The sequence below is a fragment of the Rhagoletis pomonella genome, unplaced genomic scaffold, assembly GCF_013731165.1.
Source record: "Rhagoletis pomonella isolate Grant_MI unplaced genomic scaffold, Rhpom_1.0 Rhpom_scaffold_00010, whole genome shotgun sequence".
Lineage (NCBI taxonomy): Eukaryota > Metazoa > Arthropoda > Insecta > Diptera > Tephritidae > Rhagoletis > Rhagoletis pomonella.
The window spans coordinates 13,146,533-13,161,075 of NW_023458564.1; the positions used below are offsets into that span (position 1 = coordinate 13,146,533).

The window sequence follows — 14,543 nt, forward strand, 5'->3', positions numbered from 1 at the left end:
GTTTTTTGCTGGGTCGTTTGTGTTTAACACTTACAGCGACAAAACTCCGTAACTGGGCAACGAAATGCTATGCCATCTACCATTTTTGCCTGATTTAGTCAGCTCCGACTATATGCTCTGAAGAGATCGCTCGGCATCAAGAGATTTTGAAATGAAAAACGGTCATCACTAAACAGATAAAGAAATGAGGGAAAACGGTTAACTAAATGTTTTAAGCTAAAAGGAGACTGTGTAGAAAAATAAAAAGGGTTTTTTGAATAAAATATACGATTTATTCAAACTTAAACTCCTCTATGGTAAACAGTAAGAAATTTCACCAAAATCTGTTTGAAAAATCCACTTTCCGTCTAAAACCCCGGTCAGAGCCCATCTCTACGGCAACGGTGTGAAAATAGGTTGACTACCTTTGCAATATAATCCAAACCACGTTTTTTGTAAAAAAAAAAAAAAAATTGAAATTTTGTGGACAGAGTTTTATATCCGTTGGCCGATGTGTTATATTTAGATGTGGTAAAATCATAAATTTTAAAATACAAAGATTATTTTTAGTGTATTGAAACATATCATAATATCATGTCAGCATAATCCACGTCGACTAAAGTTTTTTTTCGATCTTAATTTATGTACTAAATTTTTTTTATAAATTACTCCAAATGAAGGCCTGGAATCAACCACTCGAATCGGACGTATATCAGTTTATGACTACTGTCTCTATGCCTGTTTATGATCGACGTATAAATGCGGTAAGTTATTCAACATACAGTAGAAATGCATAAATAACACCGTGCGACAAAAACAAAAATTTCGAAACCTACGAAGCAATCAATTACTCACGAAACTGTGGGCCAAATATAGTAAAACTGAGTTATTACTTTTTCTCTCTGCCATCGGGATTTTTTTTAAGGACATATTTCCAATATATGATTAATTCCAAAAATTGTTAAAAAATGTTAGAATAACAATATGGGTACCAATATAATAATTTTTGTTCACAAGGGCGAATAGGTATTGAAAATGCCCTTTTAGTAATTTAATTTTTTAAGGTGATAAAGTAAGTACTAAAATCGAGAATGTGGTAGATTGTATATTAATCGTTAACATATAATTTTTTCAAAAGTACATTTAGCTAAATTCCATGGATATTCAAGGATAAAATTTTAAAGAACATGTTCAATACCTAATCGCCCTAGTGAAAAAAAAGTTTAATCGGTTTTAATTCTGCAGAATTTTCTCTTTAATTTTTTTATACCCACACCGCACAGAATTTTTTAAATAATTTGTTGAAGTTATCATATTTATCAAATTTCAAATTTTTTCAAATAATTCGAATTTCAAATAACTTTTTGATGTTATCTATTAAATTTATCAAATTTCAAGGTTCTTAAAAAAAATTCAGAGAGAAAAATTAAAGAAGCAGTTTTACTATATTTGGCCCATGGTTTTGTGTGTAAAATTTACTGTCGCACGGTGTAATCAAAATCACCAAGAAATTTCTTCCTAATTTGTATAGTGAAGTCAATCATGATTTCTTAATAAATACTTGCACATAAAAAAAATATGACATACTATCAAAATATTTCTATGTACTATCAAATGTACATAAATATCTTTTATTTATTGTATATACTAATAAACAAACCAATCAAATATTACACAAACAGAATATCACCGAAGAGGTTTTAATAAATGAGGCGCTTTGGGAATTACAAACTCGTGAGGTATCTAGAGACATTTTGAGTAAAAAACAAAACAGTGAAAACGCGTAGTAAAATAAGAACGTTGCTAAGTTCCTTAGCGTAAATTTAATGTTGTTGCGTCATACATACATTTGAGTAAACAAACTAAAAATTGCTTAACAATTTATATACTCATAGCTAGTAAAGAATTTTGGTAAAAATAATGTTTAGAACAACATAAATAAGAGGTATTCCCTTACACTGGAAAAAGCCATGAAAACTTGACTGTCGAGATTTCGTTGAGACATGTTTTAGAGCTGCGGGTTTTCTAGTTTTTCGAGTTTGCGGGAATCATCTATTAGATAGATTTAAAAGTAGTACAAATCAGTTGGATACAGAAGTGCATACTATATAAAATCGTGCATAGCATATATACTACATACTATGTGTGGAAGTTTACTAGAAGGAGCGTAAATACATACAAACATAAATAGTATATTTAATTTGCAAAATGCAAGTTCATGGATACAATAGAGATCAGAAATATTTATAGTAATACAGTTTTAAATATTCAAGTTTTTCTTCTACATAATACTCGTAATCATAGAATAGATTTTAAATCCTGTATATTTAAGTATTTATTGTGCTAAAAAATTTTTCTAAACTATATGCATGATTTAATCTTTTTTTATGTAGAGCCGAAGTTGAATTCAAAAACTTCATATTAGCAGTTTTATTTTTTGGTTTTAATTGGGGAATTTACGAAGTTACCTATTTGATTAGTCATATCGTCATCACTTCGATGTTTCAAAATTTAAGGACGCTAATTTACCCAAGCCTAATACTCACAACAATCTCTTAAACTATGTTCACATATCAATATTATCTCAATCAAAGCTCGTTTTTTAATCACCCCGTTTACACAGGCAAATCTCAGATTATTAGCCGTCAAATTTGTTGTGCTTGTTATTGTCACATCTCAAGGAAAAGTTATGTTTATTCTCTGTGCCAACGTGATCACGTTTTTCTGCTATAATAAGCAATATAAATATATTTTAACTTAACATTTTATTAAAAATGCCTTTACAAACCTCTTTTACTTGCCAGCGTACATTTTTGTTTACTTTTACATTTGGCATTTCTCTTCTCTTTCGCAAAAACAATCGATAAAACTAGGATGGACACCGAAAAGTTATCGGTTAAATCTGAGATTATTTTATAATTACAGATTAACAAGGGACGAATTTTATATGGCTAATCTCTTGTTATAATTACAGATTAGGGTGTTAAGCTCGAAAATGAGGATAATCTACTTATATGTGAACCTAGTATTAAAAAGAAATAAGATTATTATGGAAAATGGCCTTGGCACCGCTAATTTATGACTACACAAGTTTTCTCATTAAGTCTAACTGAACATACTATCGAAGAAGTTAGAAATAGTGGTAAAACCGTCCCTACTTATCACGTAACGGTAGTTTTCGGAGAGGTGAAAAACTTTATCTATTTACAACGTGTGCCAGGTATTTAGTGTTCCGCTTCGCCTGAACTTAGACTTCTTTACTTGTTGTGAATTATTTTTTAGTATTTAAGTATTGTAGGTTCTAAATATGAAATGAATCGGACAATAAATATGGATTTTCCAAATACCTCAACTGCTGCGCCACCTATCTGGCAAATTTGAGGAGTTATTCCATTTCATTTAGGTAATTCTCATTTCAAATATGAACGATATTGGACTATAAATACGGGTTTTTTCAAATAACTCTACACCTGCGCCACCTAGCGGATTAATTTATTGTTAATTTATTGCATTGTCGTCGGATTCAATGCCAAGTTTGCAGTTTCAAGCCTCTAGCTAATCGGGAAGTTGTTAAAAATTTATTGCAAAATTTTATTAAAAAACACAGGTGAAACTTAATAAAAGCTTGTAAAGATAAATATTAACGTTTATTTTTTAACGCAAAAAAAAGTTAAATTTTAACTCTTAACTTATGATTGAAAACATATCAATGAAAAAATAACAATTACTTATCAACATTTTTTGAAAAAAAAGCATAACAGTTTGCTTTTAACGACGTATTTAAATATTAGAATTATCATGTCTAAGTTATAGATAGTAGAAGGCTATTAGCATACTAGTACCTTATATTTTTATGAATATATATGTATATGTAAATACATATAAAAAGTATCAAAAATATATATACTATTTTGTGCCAGTAAATTATGTGATATGGGCATTTCCATGGTCAAAACCTCCAATTATATGTTGATTTTTTTTATGTTTCGATAGCATTTTAGAAGCAATATGTTTTGTACAATATTTAGGTTCTGTAAATTTTTTGTTTTCAATATATTGACAAAAAGCGTGAAATATGCAAAAATCTGCAAAACGCAACATAAAAATTTAAATTAGTTTATTTTAAACTAAAATGAATGAATTGGCCTTTCTGATGATAGTTTTTGTTTAGCTTAAGGACGATTTTAGCACGCGACATCTACCACGCGACATTTGTAAAAACAATTAGTTGAAGCAATTTCAGCTCATCATTACATTAACTAACATAACATAACATTTCAAGGTACATTTTTTGGAAATCTATGAGTTGTTATGTTTAATACATACGCCAAATTTGAACCAAATCGGACTATAAATACGGTCTTTCAAAATACCTCGACCCTGGCGACACCATGTGAGATCATTTTTTGCAAAAATGTTTCTGCCTACATAAGCAGTATAGTAAACAGACAAATTAACCCATAAATACGTTAGATATATGAATATTATTTTTTTTCGCGGTAGTCCTTCCGATGGAAACGCCCATATGTAATCGATTCGCAATAAACTGTATGTATGTATGTAGTTTTATCAAGCAATATATTTGCCTTTTATAGTAAGTAAAGTATGTAGTAGCCACTGCCAAGAAACCTAATCCCGCAATTTACATTACATTTTACCTAAAAATTTATTGGGCCCGTTTCTTAGTAAGTACGGTCTGATTAGTTAGTAAAACTCATGTATAATTTCAAATTTTTATAGCGAATTCATAAAATATTATTAGATCAGTTAATAGAAACTGATTCATTAGTGACATTTAAATTGTGTTATTATGTATTTAGATACGTATATGTACATACATATTTAAGTACTTATTAACTAAAATATGTATTTTGTATATGTATTAAAAAGAAAAATAGTAAATGGGGTCTAGTCAGAGTATTCTTATGCTCAAACAACTGATTTAAAGTTTATGTAATGCTTACTGTAGATACAAAAATATATTCCCTCTACTACTCGTACCTGTATTAATAGTTTGAGTAGAAAACTATATACATTTTTGCAATGTACATATTTGTGTAATAATTTCATTTAAACCATATCTTTAGACAAAAATTGCGAATTTATTGGGTGTTGCTGGCACGGATGTACCTATTAGAGATATTAAAAGAATGCTGTCGCCATTTTTGGTAAGTATTTTATATCTATTTATATTTACACTCAGACCGACCTTTTATAGTATACAAATCGAACCCTTTTCTTTTGGTTTATAAATCTTGTTGTTGGAATTTTTTTGTTTTGCTAACGGCTTATTTTAAATAAATAACACGTTAGGATGTGGTGAATGCAAAACTCTGAATTTCTTGCCATAATTATAGAATCAGTTCATTTTAAGCATCTTTTCGTTGTGACCACCTGTGCGCAACATAAATGTTGCTAAGAGCGGTTCTGCAACATTTGAAAAAAAATGCACATAATAAATTTTATTTATTTTTAACAATAAATATTTATTAAAGAAAGTGAAATGAAAACATTAACAACAAATTTCACAAAAGCAATTTAAGTCAAAAATTAGTTTAATTTTTTTAATTTTATATGGAAATTGACAGAAAGTAATTCACTTTCCATTCAAATTGCTGGCGGAACCGGCTATAACAGGCTAACCTAATATTCACGCACGCCGCCAATTTACTGTCAAAAATTTCTCATGCACATACAACTTGTATGGGACCAACCGAAATTGAACGGCGTTCGTATGAAGCTAACTCAATTTCCAATTTTTGTTCTGCGTGACATTTTGATTTGACGTTTCGCTCAATGAAATCAAATGCAAACGCACGCAAGCCAATTTCGGCTGACGCAAAAAAACAAATTCGACGGCGTGCGTACCAAAACGCAAGGCGCGAATATTAGGTTAGCCTGTAAGTCTGAAAAATTGTTTTTAGTTTTTGTTAAAAAAAACTTTGTAAACAACATTTCATACTGGTTAAACCCGAAATCATAGAAGTTTGAAATGTATGCCAGTTCATATATAAGGCTCAACCAACAATAATGAGACATGTTCTTGTCTTCGTGCTAATCGAAAATTTTAAATGGGAAAATTTCATAACACGCCCCAATATATCATGAAAAAAGTTTTAGCTCAATTTAATTTGGGCATGAGAGGGTTAAAAATTATCTACATATGGAGCATTTTAGTCCAATTCATAAACCATTTGGATTTTGGATCAAATATAGACTTCCTGAATTTTTTAATTTTTTCAGCCGTTTTCGATATTTCGGAAACTAACCTTTTTTAAACGCCCAGAACTTTGCGAAAAGAGCCGATTGTGAACATTTTTTTCGTGAAATTTTTAGTTTTCAAAACACTTTTGACATTTAAAATCGAAAAAATTTTCAAAGCCGTACTTCTAAGAAACTTTAAAATTTTTAATATAAAATGAAATTTGTTCTAAAAAACTGTCACTCATTCCGCCACTTTAAGGCCTAGTCCGATAATGGGATATCAATGGGATCTATTTTTTTCGATTTTTTTAATTAATGGTAAACTAACAAATTTTGTTCAACTCAACGCCAAGAACTCTGACTGCGCCAAATCAACTGCATGAAGCAAAAAGATAAAAATGCCTTATTGTAGAGGAATAAATTCTTTAAATAATAATTATTACTAATCACTTTTTATAAAATTAATAATGTTTGCATAATTTTCAGCTTGGTGTCAACGGCTATGCATTTATTGTAACGAATAACGGTTACATATTGTTCCATCCAGATTTTCGTCCAATTGTAAGTGTTTCACAATTACACCTACTAGTTCATACTGTTACTAAGCGAATTATTTTACATAAATGTCCATACAGTTCCAAGGCAATATCTTAAAGCCCGCTTACAACAGCGTGGATATGATTGAAGTCGAATTATTGGACGATGATCGAGCACCAAGAGATTTCAATCCAGTACTACTAACGGTACATAATCTATATATATTAATATAATTCACAAGAAACATAGAATAAATCAGTATTTAATTGTGAATTATTGCCAGATTCGAGACTCGATAATAAATCAATCAACAGGTAGTAAATGGATGCTAGTAAAAAATCATTTCGACGAAATGGTAAGAAAGACTATTTTTTGTTTTTTTTTTTTGTGAAATCCGCTAATTGAAATATTTTTCATCTTAGAAACGTGTCGCTCGTATTAAACGGCAATATTATTGGAGAGCGATACCAAATACACCATTTACGCTTGTTATCACATATCCTGAGCAGTATGGTGTACATCGTCTGTCCATACGCGCCGAAAATGAGATACACCGCATGAATATTAAAGGTGATAACTTGTTAAACTACTTTGGTGGCAAACGTTGGAGGATTCATCCAACTTGGTAAGTTTGGTTTTAAATCCATGCATATTCGACAAAAACCTTCAGTATCTACATGAGTACAATTTAAATTTCTCTCTTTATTCTTCAAAAGGTTGTATTGCAAGCACAACAATAAAACATTTGCAGCACCGGAAGAGGAGTTAGTCTGGTTTTTGAATAAAATGTCACAACCTGGTTGGAGGTGGCCACTAAGTAGAAGTGCAGTGCCGCCCGAACATGCAGCGCTGTTGTTTTGTAAGTATTGATTCTGTCGGCTAATATCAGAAAAAATAATAATACATGCATACGAACTTGATTTAAAACAAATTTGCAAATAGACAGGTGGAAAGAAGCGAACACGATAAATATATGTATTTACATAGAGAAAGTATACACCTTTTGTAGGTTGGATAGGGATCTTCTTACATTTCGAAAATTATAAGAAAACATTTATGAGAATTAGAATTAAAATAAATTTAAGATAGGCTACTACTATTAACTGTAAGCCGACTTAACATTATGCTGAACATTAAAAGTATTTGTTTGAATTTCAACCATTACCCAGCAAACATTGAGGTTAGTTATCGATTAGAGAATGATTGGAGAACTAGCCACATTCTCCAATCTCAAACGTTAGAGATCGACTGGAAAAACTACCGAGAAGCATAGCGATCTCAACAAAAATGGGACATAGTTCTCGACTCGAGAAAATATTAATTCTCTAATCGAATTCTAATGTTGATCTCTAATGGGATTCGAATGTGAATTTCAAACTGCTGTTTTGCTTTATTTAATAAAACGCATTGTTTGCAAAATTTGTATTAAATATATTCGCAATAAAATAATAATGGATTATTTGAACTTAAAAATAATTTTTAATTGGAATATTGGTTATTTACATTTATTTGAATTTGCGTTGTTTCTCTTATCGTTCTCGAATCGAATTCAAATGTAATTCTCTAACTTCGTCATCGACTCGACAACGATTAGAGAATTACCCTAGTTATCTAATGCAGAAATCCAAATTTCTCTAACGTTAGACTAACTGTGTTTGCTGGGTAGAGAGTACATATTTACTTTCATGATATGAATAAGTTGTATAAGGTTTTGTAGTAAGGTATAACCAGGTTTTATATTACTGGTGAGCCAGCCTCTCAAAATAACAAATAAAGACACCCTGGAGATAGGTGCCTTAAATCATACAAAATAATTACACTTATTATTATTCAAAGGCCTTTTCATTAATTTTTGTTCTCGAATAAATCCCATTGCAAAAGTGCCGATTTTAGTAATCTGCTAGTGGAGCGGCTTTTACCACTTCTGTTTAGGTTTTAAAAAATTCTAAGTGAAAAGGATTGATTAAGCCAAGACTTTTTACATAATTGATAATATTGCTCAAATTACCAACGGAAATCACCTCTCTAACCTTCCTTCTTCGTCACTTGTGTGTTGGGCGACGTGATACATAAAATAAAACTAGCCAAGTTTGGCTACATTTATTTATTGTTCGACCCACGTTACTAAGGTTTGCTCAGAGCATTCAATATACGAGTCCTGCGTAGAAAATTTGCATTTTTATAAAACTGCTTTAGTCTACAATCCTTTTCCAAAGTTTCATATTAAATTTCATTTAAAATCACTATAACTCATTCAGAGATATCATTGAAAGTTCCAAGCGAAAATATCATTTAGATTAGAATAGCTTTCACGTCGTTGGTATGAATTTTAGATGATTAGTAGTTTGTCATTTACAAGTTAAAGCGTAGACAGACGGAAACGTTGATCCGGATTAACGGCGTAGTTGATGTGATCAAAATTGTGCCTTGACAGAAGGAAGTAATGCAGATTAACGAGTCGCGAGGTCGTGGGATCGAGTTCCACTGCCAGTAGAGTTTCATTTATTTTTTTTTTTATTCATTTAATTATAACTTAAAAATTGTTTAGTTTTGTTTTAGTTAGTTGTTGTTGACTTTTGTGATAAAATTAGTCTTAAAAATTTAAATAAACCAATAATAAAATAAGTAATGCGAAATAAAATAAAATTAAGTAAAATAAAATATATAAATCAAATAAAGAAAGAATAAAAAATATAAAAATAAAAACAAAGAAAACATAAAAAAATTTAGCGATCGCTGGAACTGAGGATCGATGCTTCGGAATGGTAGTACTCAGCTCTCACCACTCGACTACCGCTGCACAGTGCTTCCCTTCCATACAAAATGTGAGCAAAAATAGAATTATGGACGGATTTAAATGAAAATTCGCTTCTTAGTAAAATTGAGGACGCTTAATTAAAAAATGCAATGCAAATGTTTTTGGATAACTTTCATACTTTCACTGTAAATGCAGTTTGAAGTTGAAAATTTGGGTTCTTGTGGCTTTTACATAGGTACTACATATGTACATATAGTTCGTTCTATTTTCAAAAGTGAGGTGTCAAATGACAGGGCTTGGCCTGTAGATGTGCAATAAAGTTTTTTTTATTTTTGAATAGGGGTGCCACCTACTACAAATTTTATTAAAATTATTTAATGAGTCAAATGAATTAGATATTACAGTATGGGTATCAATTGAACTTGGTTTGAAAATACTTTACTTCTAAACGACACGTAGAAGGGTTACCACATGTTTAAAAAATCAAATTCACTTTAATTAAGGGAATAAGGTAACTGAAATATGTATATCAATATGAGTATCAGAAAAATTAAAAAATTTGACATATTTAGAAAGAAATAAGTGAAGAGTAAAAACATCCCGAGTTAATTTAAGAGTCCAATAATTTAAAAGGAATGTAATCAGAACAAATCGCTAATTTACAATGTATGTATTTGTAATAAAATGACAAATACGATGGCGTAATCCTACGGCTTAACGTAATTATTATTTTAGTTTAACTATATTCGACTTTACAAACAGGTGGCAACCCTATTCGTAACATTTTTAAGCTAAATCCTTCTTAAACCTCTTTCGTATGACTGCCTTATGGTGATGCTATTATTTTAATTACCTAATTTCTTTACTTCAAGTGGAATTTGATTTTTTAAACAGGTGGCAACTCTCCGCATGTAGTTAATACACATTTCGATTGATACCCATCTCTTAATAATTCATTTAAGTTATACAAAAATTTTAATCTAATTTTTTAACAATCTAATTTTTTAACAGGTGGCAACTTTTTAAAGAAAAATAAACCTTCTATTTATTTGTCAATGTTATTGTGGCTTATTAACATTTTATTTTTAATATTTTTATTGAGCGGCACTATGCGCTGATGCCAAACCTTCCTGCTTTGTTTTCTTACTTGAGCAATACACAAAAGTTGGCCATTTTCTGCCCAGATCAACTGCAGTTAATTCCCGAGATAATTCCAAATTAACGAGATGATCCGGATCAACACTGCCGTCTGTCTATGTTTTTACATTATTATTCACGAGCCTGTGTGAAACTTTTGTATGCCATAAATTTTCGGTTAAAATCAATAGAACTTTCCTTTTCACTAAATATGTCCATGATGAAAAACAAGTTCGCTTAGGTATCATTTTCACCATGTTTAGAGGACGAAAGTTACGAGGGTTGGGACGTAATGTTTGGGGAATTTCATAATCGCCATTGGAGTTACCTGTTGTCTATAAGAAATGTCTCTGTAAGTACTGTGAGGGAATATATCACCTTATCAGGATAACTAAAATTTATTATTTAGTCACAAAAACCACTTGGAAAAAGTGATGCCAGTTACTTTAACACTTACAGGAGGTGCCAACCTAATTAAAAAACGTTTTACTATGAGTAAAAATTTGTGAAGCGGTCAAATACTTCTTCGAAGGTAGAATTTTTTTGTGGAATGAATTGCCTATGGTTAAAAATGATTATGAATTATTTTGGAAGTTAAGAAGTTAGATTTAATTTGTTTTCTCAGTTTCAGTTTTCAGTTAAGAATGAGTATGGTTTTTTCATTTTTATTTTGTTATACAAAATTTTTTGTAAAGGTTATTAAAAGATTTCAAAATTATATTAAGTTCTCAATCGCTTTAAGATCGCGTTTGGGCTAATATTGTGGTACTTTCCATTAAAAATTATTTGTATATGTAAATTGCCGGAACTCCTTCCTTTTCGATTGACACGCAATGTATAACAGCGCAATTAATTAGCTATTGTAGAATCGTTCTTAAAATCGCGAAATGCACTTTATAAATCCATGAAAGTCAATTGCAGTATTTTCGATTTGAAACCAGTACTACTTGATTTAAAAACGCGATGTCTGCGGTTTTTATGCCGATTCAGGAATATCTTATTAGTTGTCTATAGTGATAAGACGTACTTTAATTCATCTAATTGTATAATGTTTGATTCATAGTGATGTTTAAAAACGCGTCTACAGCAAAAAAAAGCTAAGGACGCCACTCATGTTTCTTGGTTGCATTAAGGTCGCTAATTCCGGATAGATGTGCATACTATTTAGAGATGGGCGCGGGATATCGGGACACGCGGGTTGGACACTCCCGATAAAATCGCAAACTCCGTGAATTCAGAAAATTTTCCTTAAAAACGATTTGTGAAATATGCACCTTTTTCTTTTTTATTGGGACGAAAACGAACAGCAAAGCAAAACAATATAATCGGAAAATGCCAGATTTTTCATATTTTGTTTTTATTATTTAAATTTAATTTGAAAGACATGTGAATATTTTCTTAGTGATAGATTTCGGTACCCGAATATCAGGATGGGCGGGATCGGAATTAATTATTTGGTGCCCTGCCCATCTCTAACACATACCCTTTTTTTAGGTAAAGTTTTTTTTTTGCGAATTTTCCAGAATTTTCGGTTGCTTTAATGAAGAAGGTTCTATTTTCTATCACCGCGGGATATTTCACCGTTGATGATGCGTTGTGAGTGTAGAAGCTGTCTGCTGAACGTGCTTCTTATACGCGAGCGCACTTGAGCACAAGGGTAATCGAGATAGCTATGGACAAATGTATACATAAATAATCAGAAGGAAAAGAGAAGTCGATTAAGCCATGTCTGTCGGACCATCCGTCCGTCTGTCCGTGTACACGATAACTCGAGCAAAAATTGAGATATCTCAACGAAATTTGGTATGTAGGTTGCTCTTTGTCCAAGGTAGGTGATATTGAAAATGGACGAAATCGGACACTTCCCATATAACGGTATTTTCGAAAAATGCAAAAACTGCGATATTTCAGTAAATATTAGATGCAAATTTTTGAAAATTTGTATACGGGAGTAGAATTTTGGTAAGAAACAATATTATTAAGAAATTTTTGCAAAATGGGCGTGACCCCGCCCACTTATGATGAAATGCCGTATCTCAGTAGCCGCTTCAACAAGTCGTACCAAACTCGGTACGTGCCTTGCCTAGGGCCTAGCTAAGAAATCTGTTTAAAATCTTTGAAATCGGGCAATAACCACGCCCACCTGCCATATAACGGTAATTTACAGAAACATGAAAACAGTGATAAATCAGTAACTACTAGAGCTAATTCACTTAAAATCGATGATTACAATAACCACTTATCAAAAAAAAATAGAATATTATAAATTTTTGGATAATGGGCGTGGCGCCGCCAATTTATGATCACAAATGTGTATCTCGGTAACCGATTTATCAATTTCTACCAAACTCAGTGCACTTAATAACCTTGGTACGCTTCCCGTATAACGGTAAATTTCAAAAATGCGAAAACTCTGATTTTTCAAAAAACTGAAGACGCTAATTTACTCCAAGATAATAGTTACAAAAATCTTATAACAATAAATAACTGCTATAGACTTTTAGGAATTGGACGTAGCATCGCCCACTTTGTAATTACAAAGGTGTACCTCGGTAACCACTTATTCGATTTGTACCTAACTAGGTTCAATTATATCATTAAGTCAATCTCTTCTTATTATCGAAAATGTTTGAAATCGATTAAACACTCGTACTTATCATGCAAAGGTATCTTAGAGAAAGTTGAAACGACGATATTTGATACCTGCGCCGGGTATATTAAGTTCGGTTTCGCCCGAACTTATACTTCTTTACTTGTTTATTATAAAGAGTAGGTTAACAAATGTATGCCACCTCATAATTTTCTTATGAATGCGAGTTCGAAGCTTCTATATTCCTTTCGTAAATAAATTTGTTCCATATCTTCCATCACATATCGTCGCTACCGTGTCAAACTATCGAATGTAAAAATGGATATTTATCAGGAGAACAAAAAATTGTTGTAAAAACTGTTGTTGTCATTAGCAAAAGTGTGGGATTCAACACTTTTTCTGCTTCTAATAAGTCTAGAACTCTTACTCATCACTGTAAATGCTGGCGCAAGGTATCGAAAATGAAAAAAGCGCTTTCGTATATTCGATAGTTTGATATGGTAGCGACGATATAGCAACCAGAAATGTAGCAAAACTTGCTAAAATTCGCAAACAAGAACCAGAAGAGTATATCCGGTATCAACGTATTAAACATGCCTTAGAAATATAAATGTCGTCGACCTTGCTTTTCTCAAAATCGGTTTTTTTGTAGACCTATGTTATTTCCGGTCTGTGGTTAAAACTATTTATGGGGGTTTCCACGTTGGGTTTAATATCATATCTAAGTTTTTGTTTCATGAGAAATTCGATGTTATTTTATATCTTCCATATGTACGTGTGTGTACATGTTTCATACTTATTCACACATATGAACATTTATAGCATTTAATTCAAAAGTGATAGTTTCAGAAAAGACTAAACACTTTTAAACAAAATCATACATACATTTATATGTATGTATGTCTGTATGTCATGTTAACTTTTTCGTTTAAAAATATTATCGTAATGATCATAATTTATATATGTAAATGCAAATCCACAGCTAACACATCTACCGGGCGCATACCATCCATAAACGAAAAAGAAAGTTACTATTGTGAGTAAAATCGAGTTTCGATTCTGTTTATTTTTGCAATTTTTATCAAAAAAAAAAAATACAAAGTAATAAAATAATATACATTAGTAAATAAATCGTTTTTGTTATCGTAAAACTCACTAAAAAGCACTTACGATTGTAACACTCATTCATATTAATTTGCTAAGTTTTATCAACACATCGAAGAGCATTCTCACCAAAGCACAATGCTAGTATTTTATTTATACTAACAATACTCAGTTAAGCAGTTGATTGCATCTATATTACTAACATTTCTTTTAACTAAGCATACATACTTAATC

At 31.2% G+C, this 14,543-nt stretch overlaps 1 protein-coding gene across 1 annotated transcript in view; it reads left to right on the top strand.

The window, feature by feature from the left end:
- Positions 1–14,543, top strand: part of LOC118746069 (voltage-dependent calcium channel subunit alpha-2/delta-3-like) — a 41,620-nt gene that overhangs the window by 13,907 nt on the left and 13,170 nt on the right. Inside the window, exons 8-14 of the mRNA XM_036479820.1 lie at positions 660–743; positions 5,067–5,147; positions 6,670–6,744; positions 6,819–6,926; positions 7,004–7,075; positions 7,143–7,345; positions 7,437–7,579. Coding sequence (XP_036335713.1) covers positions 660–743; positions 5,067–5,147; positions 6,670–6,744; positions 6,819–6,926; positions 7,004–7,075; positions 7,143–7,345; positions 7,437–7,579 — 766 coding nt within the window. The remainder of the gene's footprint in view (positions 1–659; positions 744–5,066; positions 5,148–6,669; positions 6,745–6,818; positions 6,927–7,003; positions 7,076–7,142; positions 7,346–7,436; positions 7,580–14,543) is intronic.